Source organism: Ursus maritimus (assembly GCF_017311325.1).
Source record: "Ursus maritimus isolate PB19 chromosome X unlocalized genomic scaffold, ASM1731132v1 scaffold_X1, whole genome shotgun sequence".
NCBI classification, from domain to species: domain Eukaryota; kingdom Metazoa; phylum Chordata; class Mammalia; order Carnivora; family Ursidae; genus Ursus; species Ursus maritimus.
The window spans coordinates 36,921,004-36,943,918 of NW_024423319.1; the positions used below are offsets into that span (position 1 = coordinate 36,921,004).

The following is a 22,915-nucleotide window of genomic DNA, read 5'->3' on the forward strand; positions in this document are numbered from 1 at the left end:
AAATTCCCAACATTAGCTAATTTTATAACCTATCCAATTTCACTGGCAAGGATTCCAAGGAGCTAGAACTTCCCCATCACACAGTGGAAGGATAAATCAGCTATGCTAAGCTGAATAAATGCCCCTCAACTGATAAACACTTAACCAAAGGAGACATTTGCCAAAAAGTTGGAGTTCTTCTCAAAAAAAAAAAAAAGAGAATTTATGAAGCAAGACATGTCACATGCAGATTTGGATTTGCAATGAGAAATTGCAAATGGTCAGTCTGGTCCACTCATCCACAGACGCACACTAGTCTGAGATGAACTTCTCCACGTAGGCTGAGACAACCTCTATGAGTTAAAGCCACAAAAGCTGGTCCCCAGGCCCCTTGAAACATTTCTGATCACTGCTGTACTAAGGCAGTACAGAAATGCCATGGGATAAGCTACACTTACAGAAGATCCTTTATTAAAGAAAAAACAATAGTCAACAATATATATACTCCACTGCACATGATCTGCAACAACAGAAAGCAAAAGGCACATACCAAAGTACTCGAAAGGAACAAATACATGTACGATTGGCCCTCAGTAACCCCCAGATAATCCTACAAATGGAGAATAATTATCTTTGTGTCTTCTAGGGTAGTACCACCTAGATTTATCCCACCATACATTCAAACTAAATCTGAACTTTGATACCCATTGAGTTGTGGTCCTTTCTTCAGCCGGTATTTGGCTGAAGACACAATCTCCCATTCCATCCTTTTTTTTTTAAGATTTTATTTATTTATTTGACACAGAGACAGCCAGTGAGAGAGACAGCTAGTGAGAGAGAGACAAGCAGGGGGAGTGGGAGAGGAAGAAGCAGGCTCCTAGCAGAGGAGCCTGATGTGGGGCTCGATCCCAGAACACCGGGATCACGCCCTGAGCCAAAGGCAGACGCTTAATGACTGAGCCACCCAGGCGCCCCCCATTCCATCCTTATTATTATTAAGTCTCTACCTTAGGCTGGCCTCTTCATATTTTGTTTCTGAACTGACAGAGTACAATTTATACCCCTTTGAAAGACATGGAGGCCAATTTTCAGTCTGCATTCTATCTCAAAGAATATATGAAAAATCACTGGCCTCCTAGACTCTTGCCTAACTCAAGAGTCAGGAAACCTGAATGTAATCCTTGCTCTGACCCAAGCTCGATGACCATAGGTCATCCTTCTACCGCCCTGAGCCTGAGATTCTGCTTCTGAAAAATAAGCAGATTGGACTAGATCAGTAGCTGTCAACCTTTAAATTTTTTCCATGAAACCGTATCTTGAAGTTAAAACTTATTTGGAACTTCAATATGTTAAAGAACTCAAAGATTGAATTTGGATTGAGGAATCAATCGTCCAGGCCTCTTCTTTGGCTCCCAGAGTGGCTACCAGATGCCTCTACTGAACCTTCAGGCTTCAAGGAACACAATTTGCAAACCACTTGTGTTAGACCAGGGGCCATCAAACTATGGTCTGCAGACAAAATCTGGCCTGCTGCCATATCCATTTGTTCACTTATTCTCTGTTAGTTCTACAAGGAAGAGTTGAGTAGTTGTGACAGGGACCATATAACCCACCAAGCCAAAAATATCTACTGTCTGGCCCTTGACAGAAAAAGTTTGCTAACCTTGATGCTAAATGAACTCCAAGTTTCTTCCCTGCTCTCATATTCCATAATATCTTCCTCCAAAGGTATAGATGCAAAACACAGATTTGCGGTAAGAATCCTTTTTCACACTTCTGAATGTTCTGCAAATCCAGACTCACTGACCCCAGGCAGCAGACTTCCCTGTGCTTACAGCTGCTATTGTGGAGGAAGAAAATCCTGAATTATGAGCTGCGCATGTTCCAGTTGATAATTTCTAGTTTTAAAACATAGGTCGGTTTTATTACCAGTAGTCTCCATCTCTCACACAGAGCTCAGAGCTTTTAAAGACCCAACTAACATATGTGCTGTGATATCAACTATCATTTGAGTGAACATTTAATAGAGATAATGCCAGACTGAGTGTATGGAGATCGCAATTTTAGTCCTGGCTCTTCCACCAACTTGTGTGATCTGAAGCAAGTCACTCTGCCTATCTGGATTTCAGTTCCTCCACTTGTAAAACAGGCATGACAATGCCCACCCCTCCCAGCAATGCAGCCAATGTGGGGTGTTTTTGTTGTTGTTGTTTGGGGAAGGAAAAATGTAGAGATATAAGATGTGGCCAAGAATGTATAAAACGGATTAGCCACCTAAAGTTCATCTGAAACAGAAGCACAAGTGTGGCAAGGTTTCTCCCAACTCCTCTGACAGTGAAGAATATTGGATACACACAAATGATTTTAACAACACCAGTTTTGTCAGTTGTTGGAACTGAAGCAGAGTTTAGAAATGCTAACAATATAATTTGGCCCCCAATGCAACATTTTCTCAGAAAAGTTGTTTACATTCAGTCCTAAGAAATTGTGATATTTAGATGAGAGCTCAAGGCAATATGCTTTGGATTGAATTCCAGGCAAAATCTACTTCTGTCTTGGGGAAGGTAATAAGCAAATTCTCATATTTCCATAACATCTCTCCTTATGGAGTACACACTCTCTCACATATGGATACATAATCACAAACCTGTGCAGTGGATAGGAGTAGATATTATCCTCATTCTATGGTGAAATGGAGAGATACAAGCAGTTTTAAGTTGACAAAGCCCAAATCAGACTTAAGGTCTCACAATGAAACCATCTTTCTATAAAGCTGCTCCCAATGTTCCAGGAGCTAGAAATCCAGGATAGGGCTGAAAAATGGGCAACCAACCCCAGAAATACTGGCTCTTCCCCTCCTTCATCCCCCTGGCTCTTCGTGTGTACTAGAAGGACATCTGAACTTGTAGGGCTGTCAAAGGAACTATAAAATACATGCCTGCACCGCCATGTGGAGCAGGACTAAATTCACTACCTGAAAGGTTGACATGCTATTTGTAATAGTATGAAACACATTACAGACTGCTAAAATTCAGCAGAAAACTGAGTAATGACCCTCTAAGGTTGCTCTAGCAGCCCCAAACTGCAAGTCAGCAAGGAAGTCAGGATGAACACTGCACACTGAGGAGGCCGAACCTATCCCTTGTCCTTCAGCAACTACAAGTCATCTGTGGTGCTCAGAAGAAAATGGGGATTGGGGAGGTAAATCTGATTTGAAACCTCATTAGGAAGCAGAGTAATTTCTCCCCACTACCTTGGGCATACCAACAGCTCTGTTCCAGTGGCACTCCGCAACAATCTGATAAACTCACAGAAAATCTCTGTGGATAAACCACAGGTGGTTGCTCCAGATGATTGCTCCAAAATCCATTTTTCTCTGTGTATATGCAGGGAATATATTTGGGTGAGGGTGGGAGGAAAAGAGTTACTAGCATCATATATTGATTGGATGGGGAGGGAAGACAAACAGTGCCATGCACAGGGCCTGTTGTATAAATGAAAGCTTGATGCTTACTTTGGTGGTGGCTTTATTTGGGTGCTAGACAGAAGAAAAGAGGAAAAAGTTTTATAAATGCTCACTGTACCTCTCATCTTGTGCACTTATTTCTTACAGTATAACGGTTCTCGTCCAAGGGAAGAATGGGAAATGTGGCACCCGACCCTGATTGCAGAAGCACTCTTTGCAATATCCAACATTTTAAGTTCGTTGCGTCTCATATCCCTGTTCACAGCCAACTCCCACTTAGGGCCTCTGCAGATCTCTTTGGGGCGCATGCTGCTTGATATCCTCAAATTCCTCTTTATCTACTGCCTAGTACTGCTGGCTTTTGCCAATGGATTGAACCAGCTTTACTTTTATTATGAGACCAGAGCGATCGATGAGCCAAACAACTGCAAGGGAATCCGATGTGAGAAACAGAATAATGCCTTCTCCACGTAAGAGCCCCCCTTCTCTTTGGCTTTTTTCTGCTTTCTCCTTCTTTGCTCTATTTTCAGTCCACAGCTTTATCATTGTTTCTTGACAGTGCACACAAAGCTCACTTATGGATCAACCCGAAGGGTCTGAAGTGGAGGGAGGTACTTCTCACTATAGAAGACTAAGAAAGGAAGCAGTTAGAGGAGAGAGGAAAGAGACAAACACACAATGGGCTCTCAGGAACTCACCTAAAGAGCTAGTTCTGAACAATTTTGGTAGCATCTCATATTTTTAAAGGTATTTGTGGGAAGGGGGTAAATAATTTTTCACTCAAAAAAGCATCACTAACCAAGGAAATGAAAGAGCAAGGCTATTCCTCTAAACAAGTGATTACCAAACCTAACTTCACTATTCTGAATCAAAAACAAAGAACAAGGAGAGATGCAAGAATATTTTAATGTAGTCTGGGATATGGTGACATATAATATGAACATGTATTTGGCCTTCTTGTTTCTGGCACATAGCTCCTAAAAGCCTTGGAATTTCCTAAGGGCCAAGAGTGACAAAGGTGTCTTTTGTTGTAAGAAGGTCACTTTTGGACCCCCACCTAAGGATGGAGGCTGGTTGCTAGGGGAATCAACCATGTGACTAAAGGGTTGAAATATTCAGTCCCACCCCTCAACCATCAGGGAGGGGAGAGGAGCTGAAGACTGAGTTTAATCACCAGTGGCCAATGAGTCTAATCAATCATGACTATGCAATGAAGCCTCCACAAAAATCCAAAAGGACAGGCTTTGGAGAGCTTCCAGATTGGTGAACACACGGGGATTTGGGGACAATGGGGTGTCTGGAGAAGGCATGGAAGTTCTGCACCTTTCTCCTATTACTTTGTTCTATGCATCTCTTTCACCTGGCTGTTCCTGAATTATATCCTTTTATGATAAACTGATAATCTAGTAAATGAAATGTTTCTCTGTGTCCTGTAAGCCACTCTAGCAAATTAACTGGACCCAAAGAGAAGGTTGTGGGAACCCTTGATCTATAACCCGTTAGTCAGAAGCACAGGTAACAACCTGAACTTTTAACCGACATCTGAAGTGGGGGAAAGAGGGTAGTCTTGTGGGGACTGAGCCCTGAAATCCACAGAATCTAACATTATCGCCCAGTAGTGTCAGAATTGCATTGAATTACAGGACACCCAGCTAGTGTTGGAGAATCGGTGATGTGGGGGGAAATCCTCCCCACATCCACATGTTGGGTTCAGAAGCCCTCAGTTGGCATCAGAGAAATGGAATTTGCTAAAAGAGCCCTGACTCACGGAAACGTGTGGTTTGGGAAGAGAAATGATAGAAGGGCAGGGGATGATGAACCTTTGATCCCTGGATAGCTACCTAGTCACTCACAGTATGAAACTGCAGCTGCACTGTGATCCACTACTAAAGGTAAAAATTACCAGTGGACTTTAGAAATGGTAGTTTTGGAGATGAAAATGTTTCTTCCACCCTTCAAAGGTTTTTCCAGCTGGTCTAAGAATTAAATTGATATGAGACAGATAAACAGGAGAAAATCAAATTTAATTTTGTTTGTATGGAAACCCCACATATATGAGAGGTTCAAAGACAGAAAGGTAAAATGAGGTATATATGCCATCCTGAGCTAAGGAATGGGATGAATATAGGCCTGGGGCTTCAAAGGGTGATCACAGGACAAGAACAACAACAGATGTCTGGCAATTAGGTGTTTGCCCTGCCATACAGATGGGTCATTTAGATAAAATTCATCTCTGGTAAAAACTATCATTTCGGGAAATTTTTCCAATTTAAATCTTCCAGGTAGTTAAAGGAGGGGTGAAAATTTCTCTTGAGTCCTCTGGGTCTTGATTGCCTTCAGCTCAAAATAGTTCACATACCAAATGGTATACTTTGGGGAGCCTTGTTCTGAACCACTTCAGTAGTAAACCCAACTCTTGAGGAATTAGCTCATTGGATATATAAGGAAATGCAAAATAATAAGAACCATGCTAAACATACAATCCCTCGGTTATTATCCATAATAGCTAAAATGAAATTAAAAGGAAGTGCTGGCTTGGGCCTTGATGCTAAACCAAACTCAGATTTGGGTCAGTCTGAGTTTGGGCCACCAGACTCAAAGTCACCCCCCCCAAGGTAAAAATTGTACAGGGACAACAGAAGGTCCCTCTAAGACATCTGGTCACCAAGAAGGTGGTCAATGTGGGGGAGGGCAAAATCAAGAAACTACTGAAACCAGAGAGTACAGTGTGAAGGAATTGTTTTCATTTTGTGGATCAGTATCATCGGCTTCTTGAAGCCCCTTTACTAAAATAAATTATGAGAGTAACTAATTTAGGAGCTGTGCCTTTGATTTTGAATACTGTGGAGTGGAAGGGCATGTTTGGGTTGGTACGGGATCCACAGCTTGTGACTGAACAATCACAGATGGCTGTATGTGATCCAGATACGAAGGAGGTTACTCCTAAGGGAATGACCAGCCCAGTTAACTGGATAAAAGCCACTGTAGGGTCTGTTTACCCTGAGAAGGAGGACTTCTCAATTCCCCCTATCAATACCAAGTGGAATACCCCCGATGGAGCTGCTGACATGCTTCCTTTGCAAGTTACGTGGAATTGGCTTTAAGATGACTGAGATATATGCCTGATGAATATGCCCTTACCCAGGTCATGGTAAATGCTCTGGTTAAGGGGCCTCTTTCACATGGGTGCCCCACATAACCTCATTGCTGCAAAACCAAAAAACACTCTGGGAAGCCTTTGCCAATTTGATGTCTCAGCTTTCTCTCATGGGTCTTAATAAAAACATTAGTTAATTGTAACAATAGAATAGCAAGAGTCCACACAGGTAGAAGCTTTTAAACAGTTATTAAGGAATACGGTGAATAAAGCAAATATTGAAAGGAGCAAAACAAAGAGGAAACAGAGAGGAAGGAGTCCCAGGACTCATCCCACAGGATGGAAAATCTTTAGATGGTTATTAAGAACTGAGATGAATAAAACAGACTTTGATAGGGTTAAAGTAAAGATTTTAATACAACACTGTCCAAGGTTGGGGGGCCAAAGGGACTCCGTGCTGGTCCCCCAACATCAAAGGGCCTAAAACAAGTCTACTCTATTTATCCCAGTTTGGAGAACTTTAAAAAGCCAGCAGGCAAAAATCACAATGAGAAACCTGACCAGCAATCATTTGCGGCAGTCTTTGGACAGATTAATCAAGTTACACATTGACAAAAGGCCAGGGTCCCTTGGCTCAAACTCTGGCTGGGGACCCAAAGACTTCTGCACAAGAATGGGTAAAGTGGTCAGAGGGTAGAAAAGAGAAGTTTCCGAACTCATTCACACAGAACTCCTCCTAACTGTGGTACCAAAACCCCTTGGTGACACCCTGACTCAGGCTACAATCAGATTGAGAAAATATAAAAATGTAAGGGTAGGGATGCCTGGCTGGCTCAGTACATAGAGCACGTGACTCTTGATCTCAGGGCCATGAGTTCAAGCCCCATGTTGGGTGTAGAGCTTATTTAAAAAGAAATAAGAAAAATAAAAATGTAAGGGTTGATAGGATCATGAAAGGTGGAATGTTTGAGCAGGCTTAACGTAAAAATGCTGTTGTCTCCTTTACCTAAATGTTTTTATGGGAATGAATATTATGTCTGGCTGGGAAAATCTTCCCCTACCTAGTATTATAAAACCAAAGCCTGTCAATGAAATCCTAATAGAGACTGGAGGTAGGAACATAAGAGTTGATGGAACTAAGGTAAAAGTTTGTAGGAGAGCTGGTGTGTTTGAACAGGCTTTATGCAAAGTGGTTGCATCCCTTTTGCCTGATTGCATTGTGGGGATAGACATTATATCTGACTGAGGAGTGCTTCTCCTACCTAGTGTTGTAAGACAGAAGGCATGCAAATCCACCTTCAAGCAATATTAATTGGGAATGTTTCACAAGAACCAGTAAGATTGCCTGAGTCCACACAGTGTGGAATAGAAGCTGAGTGCTGGGAGGGACAAATTCTCTGTGCCATAGCCCAAAGTAGAGCATAGACGGGGCTTACAATAAAAGCCTGTGAGCACCTCCCAGTGACACCTGCACCCCTTTTCACAGGAGTCAGCTACAGAGGGGACAGGCTGAAGGCAAGATTAGAATGAGTTCACCTTCTGGGATTAATTTAGGGCCCTTAGCACTGTCAGAAATATCTCCTTTTCCCACTTGGGACATAAGGAGACAGCTCATGAGGTTGCCCATGAGACCACTGCCTCCAGACACATGGGATTTCCCTACCTTTTCTTGGTAAACTCAACGTCTACTTCTTTAGGACCTTCAAGCCTCCAAGATGGGTTTTATTTTCTGACAAATCACTGTTAGAGGAAACAAATGAGAAGAAAATAAGCACACGATAGGAAATTTGTTAGATTCCAGGAGAGGTCCTGGGCTTACCCTAGACTCAATGTCCTATAATTTGTCCATCTCAACCCCCCAGTTCTGGAAAGTGCCACTCATCACTGGTATTCACGGTAATGACCCCAAGGTCATGGGAGGGTTTTAGTCATTAAACTAAGATACATTTTTCCCCCTAACCCTATAAGCTAAGGCAATTCAGTGAACTGAGACGTTCTAGAAATGTGTTCAATAACAAAGGCCAGGGGAGGGGTGCCTGGGTGGCTCAGTCGTTAAGCATCTGCCGTCGGCTCAGGACCTGATCCCAGGGTCCTGGGATCGAGCCCCGCATCGGGCTCCCTGCTCTTCTGGGAGCCTGCTTCTTCCTCTCCCACTCCCCCTGCTTGTGTTCCCTCTCTCACTGGCTGTCTCTCTCTCTTTCTGTCAAAAAAATAAATAAAATCTTTAAAAAGAATAACAAAGGCCAGGGGAAAAAAGGAGTTTCCGCTCACCCCCAAGCTGCACCAATAAAGAGGGGAAAAAACAATGCTATATAGCCTACCCATATTATTTGTTTCTAGCAGCATTTTCTAAAATGGGTTACGAACAACCACAGTTCACGGGGCTGTTAAGAAATATAGAAACAGGATTTATGATCCATTGACTTTTGGAAAGGCGAGGACAAATTTTAAAAGATTTCTTCACTGCAGGTCTTCTCAGAGATGTTTCATTGTGAATCCACGATGTAAGGAGAGATTACCCCAAATGTATTGGCCAGGATGACGTACCAATGAACAGAGTTTGAAAAATGTTGGCTCACTCCATTGCCCATTTTACAGCACCCACTCCCTCCACTGGCCACACCCCCTGCCTCTCTTCCCAGAACTTGGGAAAATCTCGCATCGGAAAATCAGACTCACGGGAAAGGAAAAAGAGGCCAAATGGGTTGACAAGAAGATAGTGGGTTTTTTGGTGAAGCCAACCAGGAGTGTGTAACGGCAGCCGGTCACCATGCTAGTGCCTCTTGGCTAGGCTCTGCTTCTTCTCCGGCATTCCTCTAGAGGCAGAACTCCTATCAACCTGTTTTCAATATGAAGAGCAATTCTGTAGTAGCTTGAGCACCAGGAGGCTGCCTTTGTTCAATCAAAGTGTGTAACAGAACTGAACACCTGAATGTGAACTGCCTTCCAGGAGGTCAGGTCCCCTCCCAATTACCCTTTCATGTAAACTCTGCTGAAGAAGTTTATGAAATGCCTCCTTGCAAGTTTGTATAGTCATTATTAACACCCCTGTTGCCAACTAACGTTTTGCTCCCAGCAGGGACAATTGACAAGAATGGGTACCTGGCGTACACAAAATTATACCTTGGGCATTAGGTATAAAGAAGCATTGTCATGCTGGAGCCAAATCAGCAGTAATGTTACCTCAACTTTTCTTCTAGGTGTTGATTTTTTTCCTCCATAGAGGTCTGACTCAGCTTTATGTTTTCTTTTAAACAACTCAACTCAGGCATTTATAATACCTCCTAAAATACACACTATTTGGTCAGAGCATCAGAAAAACTCAACTTTTCAGGAAAAAAGAAAGCAAGCTTATTTATATACCGGACATAAACTATGCCTTTGGCTTATTGCCATCATTTTCCTTCTGATTCTCCAGTTACGCCTTTGCTATTCTTTGGCTTAAAAAAAAAGATATTTTTTCCAGGCACACAGTTCAGGAGGACCTCACTGTCCTTGCTGACAACCACGTGATGGTACTACTGGCAGTTTTAAGTGTAGTATTCCACCCTGGGGACACCTGGTCTTCATTTACTACTGAGAGAAGCAACTGGGAAGGCATCAGCATTCTGAGGGCATGAGACCTCTGACAGAAATACGGTGGAAGTGGCAAGAAGCTAACTTGCTGGTCTTACCTCTCTTTCTGCGGTTCCAGCCCTCAATTCCACATGACTCCTAAACGCACATGGCTGCGTCACGGGCGTCTCAAAAATAAAATGTCCACTGCTAAATTCCATTATCTCCATATCCCCACCCCAAACCTATTTCCCCTTTAATTCCTTATCTTATTAAATGACACCAGCCAGAATCCTAAGAGTCATCTAAGACTCTTACCTTCTTCCTCACGCAACTCGTCCAGTCTCTCACGAAGCCCTGCCAGTTGAACTTCGAAAGTAGCTCCTGAATTTAGCCTTTACGCATGTGCGCGCGCATGCGTGCGTGTGCGCTCATGCGTGCATGCGTGTAGTGTGCGCGCGCATGCGTGCATGCGTGTGGTGCGTGTGCGTGCGTGCGCGTGCGTGCATGCGTGGGTGTGCGCGCGTGCATGCGTGGGCGCGCGCACGTGCATGCGTGGGCGCGCGCACGTGCATGCGTGGGTGCGCGCACGTGGGCGCATGCGCACACACCCACTCACCCACCCACTTACCCACCCACCCACTCACCCACCCACCCACTCACCCACACATTCGTCTCCCTGCTTCCAGCCTTCTCTCTCTTCCAAACAATTTCCCACCTGCCTCACAGATGTTTCTTTCTAAATACCAGTCTAATCTTCTCACCACCCAGCTTCATGCCTGCCAGGTACTGAAATCTTCTCCAGTGTAAAATGCATCTCTTTACCACAGCACACAGGGCCTTGATAACCTGGACCCCACCTCTCCAGCCTCTCACTCCTCTTCCCCATGGGCAACATCTTGTTCTTTCCTACTACAGGAGAGCATCTTGGCCCTATGGGCCTTTGCACATCCCACACCATTCCCTCTGCCTGCCTGGAATGCCCATCCCCACCTGGCCAGCCTGGAAAACTCTAACCCATCTTTCAAGCCTCTGCTGAAAAATTACCTGCTCTTCTAAGTCTCTTCTTACCCATTCTAACCCCACTCTCAGTTACAGACTCCTTGCGTGTTTGTTGCCCACAGCATTCTAAGCACATCTCCATGACAATATAACTTGTATGGTAGCCATTGTTGGCTCTTTCACCTGCCAGACTGAGATTACCCCACTTTAGCAAGCCTTGTACCTACCACAGAAGCCTAAGACATAATGATTTTCAACATGCCCATCCTATCCTCGATTCCAGAAGATTTACTTCTGCACTGCCCCCCTCATATGGCTGAAGTATCTGGCCATACTGAAGATCTGAGAATCAAGTATTACAACACATGCAAAGCATTTAACACAGTGTCACTCTGCTGATCCACTTTTAGCTTGCTGTCAGAGAAAATCCTTGGCATTTCTCCTACATCCCTCATCCTGAATTTGGGCACTTGGCCCAAGAGCAAAGCTCTACATTGATCCCTATTAAATTTCATCTTGTTAGTTCCAGCCCATTGCTCCATGCTGTTGAAACCTTTCTGAATCTTTATCCTGTCATCCCGTGTATTAGCTATCCCTCCCAGTCTTGTGTCATCTGAAGATCTTAGAAGCTTGCCATCTATTCTTATCCAAAGCATTGATAAAAATGTCAGACGGGCTTGATATTCACTGGGTGGTATATATTGGGCAACTATTAAAATGATACATGTGAAGATTCTATACATACACAAAAAGTAACATAACCCAAATGTGTAACTCTTAAAAACACAAAAATTATACATGCTATGATTGCAACTATGTACAACTAGGTATGCAAATGGATGACAATCTCTAAAGACAATAAAGAAATGTAAAGGTTAAGAATAATCATAAAAGTATCTAACATTTACTGAGTGTTAGGTCTAAGCACTAGTACAAAATGAGCCTTACATGAATTAACTCATTTAATCCTCACAACCATGTTATGAGGTAGGTGTTATTATTATTACCCATTTTACAGATAGAGAAATTAGGGTACAAAGCAGTTATACAGGCTGCCTCCAGTCACACAGATGATAAGTGGCAGAGTCAGGATTTCAATCCAGGCACACAAGCTGTAGTCTGTGCTTTTATCCAGGGATACAGGTGCAAGACTAATTTTGTGAAGTTACACAAAACTTGTTGTATAAAGTTGCTATAATCACGAATACATGCCAAGCCATAGCAGGTCATAGCAGTGACACAGCAGGTCACTTGGGACCTCCTTGTAGACCAACTCCATTCGTTTGTGGCTATCCCTACTTAATCAGTGGTGACTTCTCTACCCAGCATTCAGCCCGTATTTCCCCATCTTATTTACATGGATACAAACTCAGTCCCCGTCAAAGGTTCTTTATGTTTCTGGCCAGGTTTTAAACATTGTTGTTGATTGTATCTTGTTTTTCCCCCTATTTTAAATGCATAGCCTTCCTGCTATCTTATCACAGGATGGCACCAATTATCTGTACTCTTCTTAGTTGTGTGCTTCTTCCATCATCTTTAACAGTTTTATTCAACGAACATGTATTCAGCAACTGCTACATGCCAGCCAATGAGGATACTAAGATGGCATCCTTATCCTCAAGAAGTTCATAGTCTAATGAAGAATATGAAGTGTAAACAATTAGAATAGCTGCCATTTTTAATGTTTATACCAAACACTGTGTCCACTGCGTTATAGATGGTATCTTATGTAATAGAGAAAAGTAGTTAAGCATGTGGGCTCCAGGATCAGAAGAGCCTGGTGCAAATCCTACTTTTGCCACTTCCTACCAGTGTGACCACTCTGTGCTCTAGTTTCTCATCTGAAAAAAATAAAATAATGTAGCTATTTCACAGGGTTATTCTGAGAATCAAACACTACAAGACATGCAAAGCACTTAGCATAGTGCCTGGCACGTAATAAGGGCACAGTAAATGTTAGCAATTAGTATTTATCCTTCCAATAAACTATTTTAGAGATGAAGAAACTTGAAGTTTAAAGGTTAAGTTTTCCAAAGTCAAATAGTTAATAAGGGGAGGAGTCTAAAGTTTGCTCTTAGCCACTCCCCTATACTATCGCTGGAGCGTGATATATGCCTTTGTGGAATCAGGCTAAAGTGCTATGGGAGAACAAAAGAGAAGCATCTAACCCAACCTCATAGGAAAGGAGGCAGAGCAGGACAAACAAGAGGTGGCAAGAGAAGGAGACAGGATGAAAAGGGAGGCTAGAATTTGGGAGCATGGCAGGAGCATTCCATCCAGAGTCAGAAGCTTATGAAATGTATGATGGAATAAGAAGCTGCAAGTCTGGGGAACTGCAGAATGGGCATGTGAAATCCAGGATGACATCACTGCTTTCACCCAAGGAGCCTTTCTATTTCGGTTTACCCTCCCGTTCTTCACTGGTCTGAATTAAGTCCAGCGGGGTAAGCCCTGTCCATAGTCCTTCTGCCTTTCGAAAGATGAACTTCCCATCTCAGAGATGAGACTTTCAGAAAGTGTCCAGAGGACTGCAGTTGCTCTCTTTATTCCACTGTGCCCCTCTTAGCTTTGTGGTCTATTTGTGGATGGCTCGCAACATGCTCAAGTTCCCCCTTAACCAGCTGGGATGGATTTGTCTTCCATATATTCAATATCAAGTCTTCTTGAGTGTTTGTATCCTCACTTTGTGCCCCTTCTTGAGCTAGCATATGTTTGTTTACTCTCTGCTAAATAAAAATAGATTATTTTCTTTAAAATCATATTCTTTAAAATCAAAAAGATATTCCTTTAGCATTAGGATTCTGGGGTTTGGTCAACATCCCTTGCCATCCCTGTGATCTGTGATGATTTTATTATGGACCTGGCCACCAGGTAATGCCCACTGCTCTAGGGAGTGGCCCTTTCCCTGTAAATTCAACCTAGCCTAGAAGCCACAGGGCTTCCTACAGAGGTATCACTAGAATGCTCTTATCTACCCCATATGTCAGTCACCCATTTTACCTGGGTAGGTAAAGATGAAGAAAGCTTTCAACAAGCCAGGTTCTCCTAGTGGCCAGGCCATGTTCCGACATTTTATGCACCATATTGAAGGCATTCTCAGTATGAACTATGAAAACTGAGGAACAATCTTTCCACCTTTTTTTTCTATCTTGTACAATTATACATATAGAATCTCCCTGACTAGAATATCACCACAGTTGAAGGAAGATTTTAAATGTGTGAACTTTCACTTTTAGGGAATCTTTGTATCAGTCATTGGAACAGCTAGTAGTAAGTTCTACACTCAAGCATTAACTGTTGCATTTTTTTTATTAAAGATTCTTATTTATTTATTTGAGAGAGAGAGAGAGCACAAGCAGGGGCAGAGGGAGAGGGAGAGGGAGAAGCAGACTCCCTGCTGGGCAGGGAGCCCGATGTGGGGCTCGATCCCAGGACCCTGAGATCATGACCTGAGCCAAAGGCAGACACTAAACCAACTGAGCAACCCAGGTGCCCCTTATTGAATGTTTTCTATACTCGAGGTCATTCAACTTCCAGAGACCCTGGTTTTTCAAACTACCATTCCGATTTGCTGTAGCTCCTGTTTTTCTGAACCACACCCACCCTGGCTTCTGCTCTCCAGCTATTGGCTAGCTGCTTGTGCCATTGCTGGCCTCCCACCTGCCCTGATCTCCGATGGACCCTGCCACATCCTGGTTGTGCCCCCTTGGTAGAACCAGACACCTGAGCCCCATTTCTTTCCCATTTTTAATCCTCGGCCTGGCTCTGCAACGCACTGTATTGCCTGGCCCTGACTTTTAGACTCTCCTAGAAATTCGGATTGTGCGCTAAGTCTGACTTGCCATATTCCGGTTCTTGTGCCAACCTGTCCCCTGACCTCCAGGCTCTCATCTTACTTTTGATTCTCAAATGCTTCAACAACTGGCACTTATTTTCATCAAACAAAAAGCAAATTTCTTCCTTCTAGGCTAGCTCACAAGCAATGTGATGCTGGAAGAATCATGGAAGTTACCTAGGATGGTACAAGAAGAGCCATGTAACTGGTTGAAAAGGGCCATGTGCATGTTGCCCAAACAGCTCTGAAGGAGGCTCCGTGAGAGTCAGGCCAGTGTAGGCAGAGCACAACCTTCAAAATGACTAACCCCACTCTGCCTCCTACTGGCCGGGCAATTATCAATGAGACTGGAGTCTTCTAGACTTTAATCCATTGATAACAGTAATAGTAATAGTTAATAAGTGTTCATTCATTTATTCAACAAGTATTATCCAGTGCCTATCATGTGCCAGGTACAGAGTAGCTGTATGTCTCTGCTCTCCTAGGGCTTACATTCTAGTGGGGATGGACAGAAAATAAACATTTAAACAAAAAATTACTTCATATAATTTTAGGGAGTTTTAAATGCTACAAAGAAAATTAAACAAGATGGGATGCCTGGGAGGGCTCAGTCGGTGAAGCGTCTGCCTTCGGCTCAGGTCATGATCCCAGGGTCCTGGAATCAAGCCCTGCATTGGGCTCCTTGCTTGGTGAGGAGCCTGCTTCTCCCTCTGCCTGCCGTTCCCCCTGCCTGTGCTCACTCACACTCTCTCGCTCTTGCTCACTCTAACAAATAAAAAAATAAAATCTTTTAAAAAAAGAGAGAGAATTAAATGAGACAATAAGATAGAAAAAAAACCTGGTGGAGCTAATTTTGGTAGAGGGACCAAGGAAAGCTTCTCCGAGGAAGTGACATTTGAGTTAAGACTCCAATGATGTATACGCAACTAATGAATCATCGAGCTTTACATCGGAAACCGGGGATGTACTGTATGGTGACTAACATAATATAATAAAAAATCATTAAAAAAAAAAGACGCCAATGATGTTAAGGAGACAGTCGTGCAAAGATGGGGGGAAGACCACTCCCAGGTAGAGGGAATCTTTAAAACATTTCCCACATACCCCCTAAATGAACCCAAGAAGAAATCCCTAAGCCTCTCAAAATATATTGCACCCTAAAAACAACATATTTTGGGGGCACCTGGGTGTCTCAGTCAATTGGGCAACCCACTCTTAATTTTGGTTCGGGTCATGATCTCAGGGTCGTGTGATGGAGCCCTGCATGGAGCTCTGTGCTCAGCAGGGAGTCTGCTTCCCTCTCTTTCTCTCTCTCTCTTTCTCTATCTCCCCTTCTTCCTTTGCCCCTCCCCCTGCTCATGCTCTCTTTCTCTATAAATCAATCAATCAATCAATCAATCTTTAAAAAAAATTAGAACTACCTATTTTGAGCAATAGAAAAAGGCATCTAATCTTAAAGTAGCATTTCTTATATTCTGCCCCTCATCTGCGTGCTTGAGAAATGGTTGATTTCGGCCACCCGGAGCTGGCTGCCTTTTATTGCTGCCTGTACAGACTTCTGAATATGAGGCCAAAGAAACCCTAGACACTGAAAACATATCATTGCAAAGTTACATATTTGGAGATTAGGAGAGGAGGCAATAATTTGTGAAGCCATCTAATGTAAAATAATGCAGTGGTTTGGGGAGGTGAGGTAGAATTGGATTTGAATTCTGGCTCAGCACTCAGAGTGGAGTGACCTCTGACTCTCTGCTTCCTCAGCCATAACAATAAAGTTTTTATAAGGATAATAATGATCATGTAGGGAAAAGTGCTTAACATGTTTATATATAGTAAGTTCTCAGTAATTGTTAGTTAGCATATCGTTAAAAATAATCTACACAATGTGTTAGTTCAAGGATCACTAAGCTCCTTCACTCAGCTTAGCACCCCACTGGGCCCTGCCACAACCATAAAAGAAGTATCAGAAATGGTAACTTGTTCACGTTCACTCAGCTAGCAAATGACAGAGCTGAGATTTTAACCTAGAACAATCTAACCCAAGTACCATATTCTTAACTACTCATTTACTGCCATTATGTAATTCAAAAGGTGATAAATCACATGGTCTGAAGATGAAAGAGAAAGTTTAGCAAAGGAAGGAGCCCTGGAAATAACTCTTAGAAAAGCATAGGCTCTGTGTAGACTGAGAAGAGAGAGAAGGTATTCCCGGTGGAAAGGGGAAGCCTAAGAGACAGAAGGGGTAACAAAGAGATGAACCCACCTGATTGGTTTGTGTGGGGAAAGGGACCAAAATGTGCGACATCATCAGTCTCCCTGTTGGGACGTAAATCTGACAGGCCCCTTATTAACAGATCCCTTCATGTTTTCTGACTCTTTTTCCTGCCCTTCCTAGAGAATTAACTAACCTGCTCTTCGACCTCTTTCAGGCTCTTCGAAACCCTCCAGTCGCTCTTCTGGTCTGTCTTCGGCCTTTTAAATCTCTATGTCACCAATGTGAAAGCCAGACACGAGTTCACAGAGTTTGTGGGAGCTACCATGTTTGGAACATACAACGTCATCTCCCTAGTCGTGCTGCTGAACATGCTGATTGCCATGATGAACAACTCCTACCAGCTTATTGCCGTGAGTAGCTTTGCTTTATGAGGGTGATTACTTTATTTCAGGAGTGGTTACATTGGCCTGGAGCCCACTGGAAGCTCAATGAAGCAGTGTGTCTGCCTTGAGTATTTTCCATTAGCTTTCCCAGTTGTTAGAGTGAGTTGTTTCTCTCTAAGGCAACTCAGTTTAGACTTTGAGTCCATTGAATCTCCGTAATCTAGAAGAGGATGTTCTAGTTAATAAGACTTTCTGGTAGCCTGTTAAAAATATGTTTAAAACTCTGAATCTATTTTCTTGCTTTAGAAAAGAAAGCTCAGGAGGTATGAGCACAGTTTGGCTATAACTTGTCACCCCACTAATCTCCAGGGTGGATTGAGCTGACTCATTCTCTAAGCAGGAGGGTCTTATCTCCCTCTTCACTGGAAACATGTCCCTCACAAAACTGAGCATGTTCTCAGACAGCGAGTGGCTAATTTTTGATCAAGGATATATGAGTAATTGCATTCCACTGTGAGATGCGCTTAAGTAGAGTCAATCACTAAATCTTTTTTTTTTTTTTTTTGACCATCATGCTCCCATTTGGATCAGCAATATTACCCTAAATGAGAAATGGCGAAGGTATAGGACAGAGGATCGGTCCAGGCCCTGTCCTGGTTTTTGATGCCAAAGTAAATGTCTAACCTTAGCATATTTTCTTATGATCTGCCTATCATATTTAGAGATGGAGTGGTAGCAAAGGAGTTCTGGCTATCTAAGGTCCTGTTTAGTTGGGTATCAGTGGATTTGGATGCTGAGTTCATATGAAGATGCTAAATCACCCCCATGGTTCTATCTGTTGCTGAAAGTTTTTGCTATAGCACAGAAGACAGATGAAAAGACTTGACTCTGGTCTTCCTTCATAGATGCTAATTCTCAGATTTGGTCTGCCACTGACGAATCATTTAGCCTACAGAAAAGCAGCTTAAAATATTGGTTGTATAAATACAACTATACATATAAATATATACATAAATATACATACACATTTTTACACACATAGATATATACATGTGTTGTCCACATTTCATGAATACTACTGGTGATAGTGACCATCTGTGATCCATTTTGATTACGGACAGACCGAAGAGGAATGGGTTTATGTTGCAGCAGGAGGATTTTGAGTTCTCTATTAGGAAAAATTTCCTAACCATAAATAGCAATGAGATATATTCTCCTAGGTGGGTTTGTAGAATTTCTCTCACTGGACAGTTTAAAGAAATCAGAACATAAAAGTATCCATTAGGATGGTTTAGATCTTAGGTGCTTAGGTGGGGGCATATAGTGAAAAAATATATTAGGAGTTAGAAGACCAGGGACTCTAGTCCTAGTCCTGTCATTTGTAACTGTGACCTTGAGTAACTTACTTTCCCTTTGTGGGCTTCAGTTTCTTCATCCAAAAAGTGAGAGGGTTGAAATGGATGGTCTTTACTGGGGCATAATTGACATATAGCATCAGGTAAGTTTAAAGTGTATAATGTGATGATTTGATACACATATATATTGCAAAATATTTATCATAATGAGGTTAACACATTCATCACCCCACATAAATGCCCCTTTTTTTGGTGAGAACATTTAAGATAGCAACTTTCTTAGCAACTTTCAAGTATACAATACAATATCGTTAACTAGAGTCACCATGCTGGACATTACATCCCCAGAACTTATTCAACTTCTAACTGTGAATTTGTACCCTTTGATCAACATTCCCCATTTCCCCCAACCCTCAGCCCCTGGCAACCTCCCTTCTACTCTCTGTCTCTCTGCATTTGACTTTTTTAGATTCTGCATATAACTGAGATCAGACAATATTGGTCTTCTTCTGCCTGACTTATTCGTCTTAGCATAATGCCCTCCAGTTTCATCCATCCAAGATTTCCTTCTTTCTCATGGTTGAGGAATATTCTGTTGTATATAAGCACACCATATTTTCTTTATCCATTTGTCTGTCAAGGGACAGTTAGGTTGTTTCCATGTCTGGTCTATCGTGAACAATGCCGCAGTGAACATGGGAGTGCAGATATTTCTTTAAGATGATGGTTGTATCTTCTTTGGCTATATACCCAGAAATGGGATTGCTGGAACATATGGTAGTCCTATTTTTAATTGTTTTGAGGACCCTCCATACTGTTTTCCATAGTGGCTGCACCAATTTCCATTCCCACCAACAGTGCACCGGGGTTCCCTTTTCTTCACATTTGCACCACACTTGTTGCCTCTTATCTTTTTGATAATAGCTGTTCTCTAACAGCTGTGACGTGATAGCTCATGGTGGTTTTGACTTACATTTCCCTGATGATTACTGATGCTGAGCACCTTTTCATGCACCTGTTGGCCATTTGTATGTCTGATGCAGTGGTCTTTTAATATCCCTGCTGGCTCTGACATCCTGTGAGCCTGGATGTCTAGATGAAAGGCTAAGCTCGCAAGGTCCCTTCTAGCTCTGAAATGCTGTCCATCTGCTGCTTTTGAAATGGAATATCACTCAGTTTTATACTTCTCTCTCTGAATAGTTCAAACCCAACCAGACCAAGAACTCTGGAATGATCTATGTTCATTCCAAGTCAGTCTGTATAAAAGGGAGAGGCCTAAAATCTTAGGGGGTTATTTTTCCACCCCTATGCCTAACATCCTCTTACACTGCCAAAGATGGCAATATCCACACTGAGGCACTTGTCTTTTTCTCCCTGGGTGTCTTGCAGCTGATCACTCCTTATGGCAGTGGAAAACAAAGAGATTTTCTTGTTACCTAATACAGGGCTGTGGTGTCTCCCACTGAGCTCAGTGACATTTTGCTAGGAAGGGTGGAAATAATCAACTCTGGCTCTCTTGTCACCACCTGCTGGTAGCAAGTTGTGTTTTAATGCCACCTAATGCGGTACCTGAAGAAAACACCTTAGCTTGAAGAGAGAGCTTGGAGGCAGAGGGGTGTGTGTTTGCTGGAAGATCTCATACCTATGAACTCATGGCCAACCATTCTGAATACTGCCTCCTACTTTGGGATCTTCTGGTAATGTGTCTTTATCATTTGGAACTGGATCCAGTGGGGTCCTGAGATTGGGCAACCTGATTCCAAAAATATCTGGATCTGTCTGAGCAGTAAAGACCAGCAAGTAGATTTGATTCCACTTGCAACATCTCCACTTCAGCAGTCAATGTGGTTTTTAGAAGGGCTCCGATATGGAGGAAATATCAGAGGAAGGGAAGCCACTGCAGATGAGTCTCTCTTACTTCAAAATGTATCAACAGGCTGACTCAGTCTAAGTGGAGACTCAGTTGTTGACATGGTTTACTGGGAATATGTTTGGCGTACATCCTAAGACAGGGCCCAGGAACACCATCCAATAGCAATCCCTTGAAAGGTCAAGCTCTTTCTCAATGCTCTATGCAGAATACAGAGCTGCTGGTGGAATAGAGATCTGGCTCTTGAGAAATTCATATTTCTCTGCCAGAGGAGACTCCACTGGCTATCATTGATAGTCAGCTTCAAGATATGGGGAAGCAAGGATCACTCCGGGCCTGTGCTCTGTGGTCCCAGCCAGCATCATCAGGTGAAGCCGGCCATATTTTATATCATGATTATTTGTGATTAGCATCGATTTCCTCTCCTCCCTTTATCCTTTTATCTACCTCAAGCTGCTTATTTCTCTCTGAAACACTTCTTTCAACACATCCACATTGTCACCGCTGCTCCTCATGCGTATGTTCCCGGTTCCATCAAGTGAACCTGCCCTTGATACCATTTGCATCAAATTCACCCTTATGGAAATATGAGGTGGGAGGGACAGACCAGCCCCACAACATTCACTTACCTTAGGCCCTATTCCTACTGCCAACTCACCTACAAGGGGCATCTCTTTTGCCTGAGACAGGTCCTCACAAAACATGGGGCTTGTAATGATCTGTGTGATATAGCCTCATTCGGCAAGTTACTCAGAACCCTCAGTTTCTCTGGCTACTGTGGAGTGTTCACTCTAAAGCTGAGATTAAGTAAACAGCACTTGCCTTACTAAGCCACATCTGCTGCAAGGCTTGAGAAGAGCCCAAATACATAGAATTGATTATCTCTCCCTTGGGGTGGCAGCATTTGGAGGCTCAGATAATGGATGAAGTCTCCAACTGCAAAAGATAGCTATGCCTATGAAGACATTCATCAAAAAAATCCCAGCACTGCAAAGACAGTAAACAAGGCTGGAAGGGGCCACTGTACACCTGGGAGGGCCAAGGGGGGGCAGGTGGTCTTCCCACCCACCCCCAGTCACCTGGGACCAACTTCAGACTTTCAAAGCACAGAGAAGACAACTCGCACATTACATCATGATTTGTAACCCACTAACCAGGCAGATAACCAACTGCTATGCACTGATAGGGCACCCAGTTGTGAAGACATTGAAATATTTTCATACTAGTCGGTAAAAAACTGCTACTCCAGCTGTTCCTTCGGGGATGCCCCTAGATCACCTCACAATCCAGCAGGTAAAAGGTGATGCCTGGAACAGCAGGTATTTTGTATGCCTCTGTTCCAGTGCTATTGCTAGCATACATTCAGTTTCTTCTTTTAATTATTTTATTTATTGATTTGAGAAAGAGAGAGTGAGAGAGCGCACAAGCATTGGTGAGAGGAAGAAGCAGGCTCCCTGATGAGCAGGGAGCACGACATGGGGCTCAATCCCAAGCCCTGGGATCATGACCTGAGCCGAAGGCAGATGCTTAACAGACTGAGCCACCCAGGAGCCCCTGATTGGTCGGTTTCTTAAACAGTCTGAATGTCATCGTGGCAGGCAGAATCCTAATATGCTCCCCTAAGATTTCCTGCCCTAATCGTCAGGACCGTGAATATGATGAGATGGCACATTTGTGATTACTTTGCATACATGGCAAAAGAAATTTTACAGATGTAATTAAGGTTATTAATCAAGGAGATTGTCCAGATGGGCCTAATCTAATCACATAAGTCCTTTAAAAGCAGAGTTTTCTCCAGCTGGTAACAAAAGAAGATGTCAGAGATTCGAAGCGTGAGAAGGGTTTGTTGTGCCGTTGCTGGCTTGATGATGGAGGGGAACATGGAGAAGAAATGCAGGTGGCCTCTAGGAAATAAGACCAGCCCCCAGCTGACAGCCTGCAAGGAAGTGGGGACCTCAATGCTACAACCATGAGGAAATGAATTCCGCCAACAACATAAATGAACTTGGAAGCAGATTCTTCTCCAGAGCCTTGAGATAAGAGCTCAGCCACGCCGACATTCTGATTTCAGCCTTGGGAAGGCCAGTGTGACTGGAGTGGAGTACACAATTCAGAGAGAAGTAGAAGATTATGTCAGAGGTAATGAGGGTCAACAACA

The 22,915-nt window shown here is 43.0% G+C and overlaps 1 protein-coding gene across 1 annotated transcript in view; it reads left to right on the top strand.

Moving 5' to 3' along the window:
- The window catches only part of TRPC5 (transient receptor potential cation channel subfamily C member 5), a 174,186-nt gene that overhangs the window by 124,704 nt on the left and 26,567 nt on the right, over positions 1–22,915 (top strand). Inside the window, exons 5-6 of the mRNA XM_008709288.2 lie at positions 3,593–3,915; positions 17,364–17,559. Coding sequence (XP_008707510.2) covers positions 3,593–3,915; positions 17,364–17,559 — 519 coding nt within the window. The remainder of the gene's footprint in view (positions 1–3,592; positions 3,916–17,363; positions 17,560–22,915) is intronic.